The sequence below is a fragment of the Polistes canadensis genome, unplaced genomic scaffold (assembly GCF_001313835.1).
Source record: "Polistes canadensis isolate GaletaPanama2010 unplaced genomic scaffold, ASM131383v1 scaffold_63, whole genome shotgun sequence".
Taxonomy (NCBI): Eukaryota; Metazoa; Arthropoda; class Insecta; order Hymenoptera; family Vespidae; genus Polistes; species Polistes canadensis.
Genome location: NW_014569610.1, coordinates 314,550 through 317,117, shown reverse-complemented (window position 1 = coordinate 317,117; position 2,568 = coordinate 314,550). Strand labels below are relative to the sequence as shown.

At 31.7% G+C, this 2,568-nt stretch overlaps 1 protein-coding gene across 1 annotated transcript in view; it reads left to right on the top strand.

Moving 5' to 3' along the window:
- Window positions 1–2,568, top strand: part of LOC106786032 (HIV Tat-specific factor 1 homolog) — a 52,047-nt gene that overhangs the window by 39,468 nt on the left and 10,011 nt on the right. Inside the window, exon 4 of the mRNA XM_014747012.1 lies at window positions 2,220–2,386. Within this exon, the coding sequence (XP_014602498.1) occupies window positions 2,220–2,386 (167 nt within the window). The remainder of the gene's footprint in view (window positions 1–2,219; window positions 2,387–2,568) is intronic.

Below are 2,568 nucleotides of genomic sequence, written 5' to 3'. Positions count from 1 at the left end.
GTTTGAAACTTTTTTCGATTAAATGCCTAGATTCTAAGATACGGCCATTTTTACCCTTTTTTTCGTTACAGCCACATCGTATTGCAAAAAAATTAGCACCATTCGATTCAGCGACGTCGAATTACCTTTGTATCAAACTGTCGAGAACTTCTACCTGAAAGTTTTTCCTTCACCTCTTATTGACTGGGCTAAAATGGACTTAGACCACTTTTAAAATAAACGGTCTATATATCGTATCAATTGGAAATATCGCGATCGTTCCTTTTTTTTTTTTTTTTAATAAATCATTTCGTGTTTTTTYTTTTTTTTTTTTTTTACATTTATTTCTCTTAACGAAGCGAGTCCTTGTTTTTTTCTTTTTTTCTTTTTTTCTTAACGTAGCAATGAAATAGCAATATTGCAAATTGAAAGAAAAGAAAAAAAACAGCGAAGCGAATGAATTGACGTGAATTAATATACTCTCGTCAAACAGAGTTTAACAGGTTTAATGCTTGCTGCAGCGGTATCTTTGTTTATCAGCCAGCTACTTGTAACTAATCATCATCGTTCTCATTTGAAGATGTAGAGACTTATTTCTTTTTTTTACTTCGAAGAAAAGTTACTTTTCCAAAGATGGAATTCGTATCGATCGTTGGTAAGTTGTTAAGAACCTACACGATCGATCGATCGATCGATAGATAGATCGATTAATTCTTGCATCGTAAAAGCTCACAAGACTTCGTCGTTCGCATTTGATCGTAATGTATTCAAGAAAAATCATGATGTATTTGAACGGTGTATCGGCTTGATCGTTGTAACGTAATACTATGAACATGACGTCATCTTTAGAAATGATTCTCAACGACACACACATACATACATACATACATACGCCATAATGTGTGCGATAATTTTGAAAATAAATCTGACGAAAGATTTCGTTGGTCGTCGTTTAACTATTTTCGGATCTTACACGAAACTATATTCTCTCGTATTACTTACGATAGATTTGCTATCCAATGAAATTGAATAATTTGTCACAGCTGCATGAGATTCGCCAAAGTTGCCAATAATCTTACATTTTTATTGAAACGATTTTTATCATTTTTAGAATAATATAATTAACTAGATATTTCTTTTTGATACATCGCTAACTCGTGGAATTTTTATGACATTATCAAAATTAATCGTATGTTACTATCGTTAAAGTGTACAAGATTACGAGTTCTTAATTTGTTAAAAATAAATTTCGTCCTTCTTTTTTTTTATTTTTTTTTAATATCAATCACCTGTTTAATTACTGAGAAAATAATTACATATTTAATTTAGTCAACCTATTTCTCGACCAAAGTTATTTAAAAAAAATCTTTTAAATCGTGTAACGTTCTCTTTTGACCGATTTTATATGTATATTTGTGTGTGTGTGTGTGTGTGTGTATGCGCGTCTACGTGATAAAAATATAAATCTTTGTATTAGTAATACTTTGAGATATTTTTTTTTTCTTTCAAAAGCGTACGATTAATTATGCAGGATAGTTTGCATCTTTTAATTATTGGATATGTCAAGAAAATATTGAATACATTGGAATGTAATGTCATGGGATTACGGAGATAGTTTCTTCTCGCGTATATCTACTTTAATGAAACAGACGTCTGTTTCATTAAAGAAATAAAATAAATAAGAAAAAAGCGAAAGAGGAGGAGATTCGATCGTACGTAAGTATCTGCGATGAATTTTATCGGGATATTTCTATATGCGATGTCCATTCACAATGAGAATGGACGGTGGCCATTATTCCAGCACAATAAATAGGGACTCCAAGCTGTTGCACGAGCACCGGGGCATTTTTTTATAACGTATGATAATAATTATTGGCATTCGTGCATGGAAAAACATATACCGTATAGGTTTGAGATACGTCACGTTCGATTCTTTTAAATTGCCCGATGAACGTTCACGGACGAATTAATTAACGTTGCCGTTGGCAGGTTGTTTCCGAACGACGTGATTTGTATTTGATATTAATCGATGCTACTGGAATTGCCGGAAATGCAAGAGCAAGTATCATATTGATACTAATTTCTATTCAAAGAAAATAGAATGAATGAATAAATATTATTATTATTATTATTATTATTATTATTATTATTTCCAATGAATTGAATATTGTTTGTTTGTTTGTTCATTTAATTATAATAATAATTATTTCATATAACAATACGAATCGTTTTATGTCCAGGTGGAGTCAGTCGAATTAGCATTGAAAATTCTCGACGGATGGAAGATAAGAGGGAAAACGTTGTCGGTGCAAAGGGCTAAATTTCAAATGAAGGGAGAGTACGATCCGGCGTTAAAACAAAAACGAAAAAAGAAGGATAAAGATCGACAGAAGAAGATCCACGAGAGGTTTGTTAAATATCAATTATTAGTTAGTTAGTGGTTGGTTGATTGCTTGCTTGCTTGCTTGGCTTTGATATATATAAATTTTGTCAATATAATTTCAATTGGCGTTGAAATGAAAAATGTCTTGATAAGATAAATAGAGAGAGAGAGAGAGAGAGAGAGAGAGAGAGAGAGAGAGAGAGAGA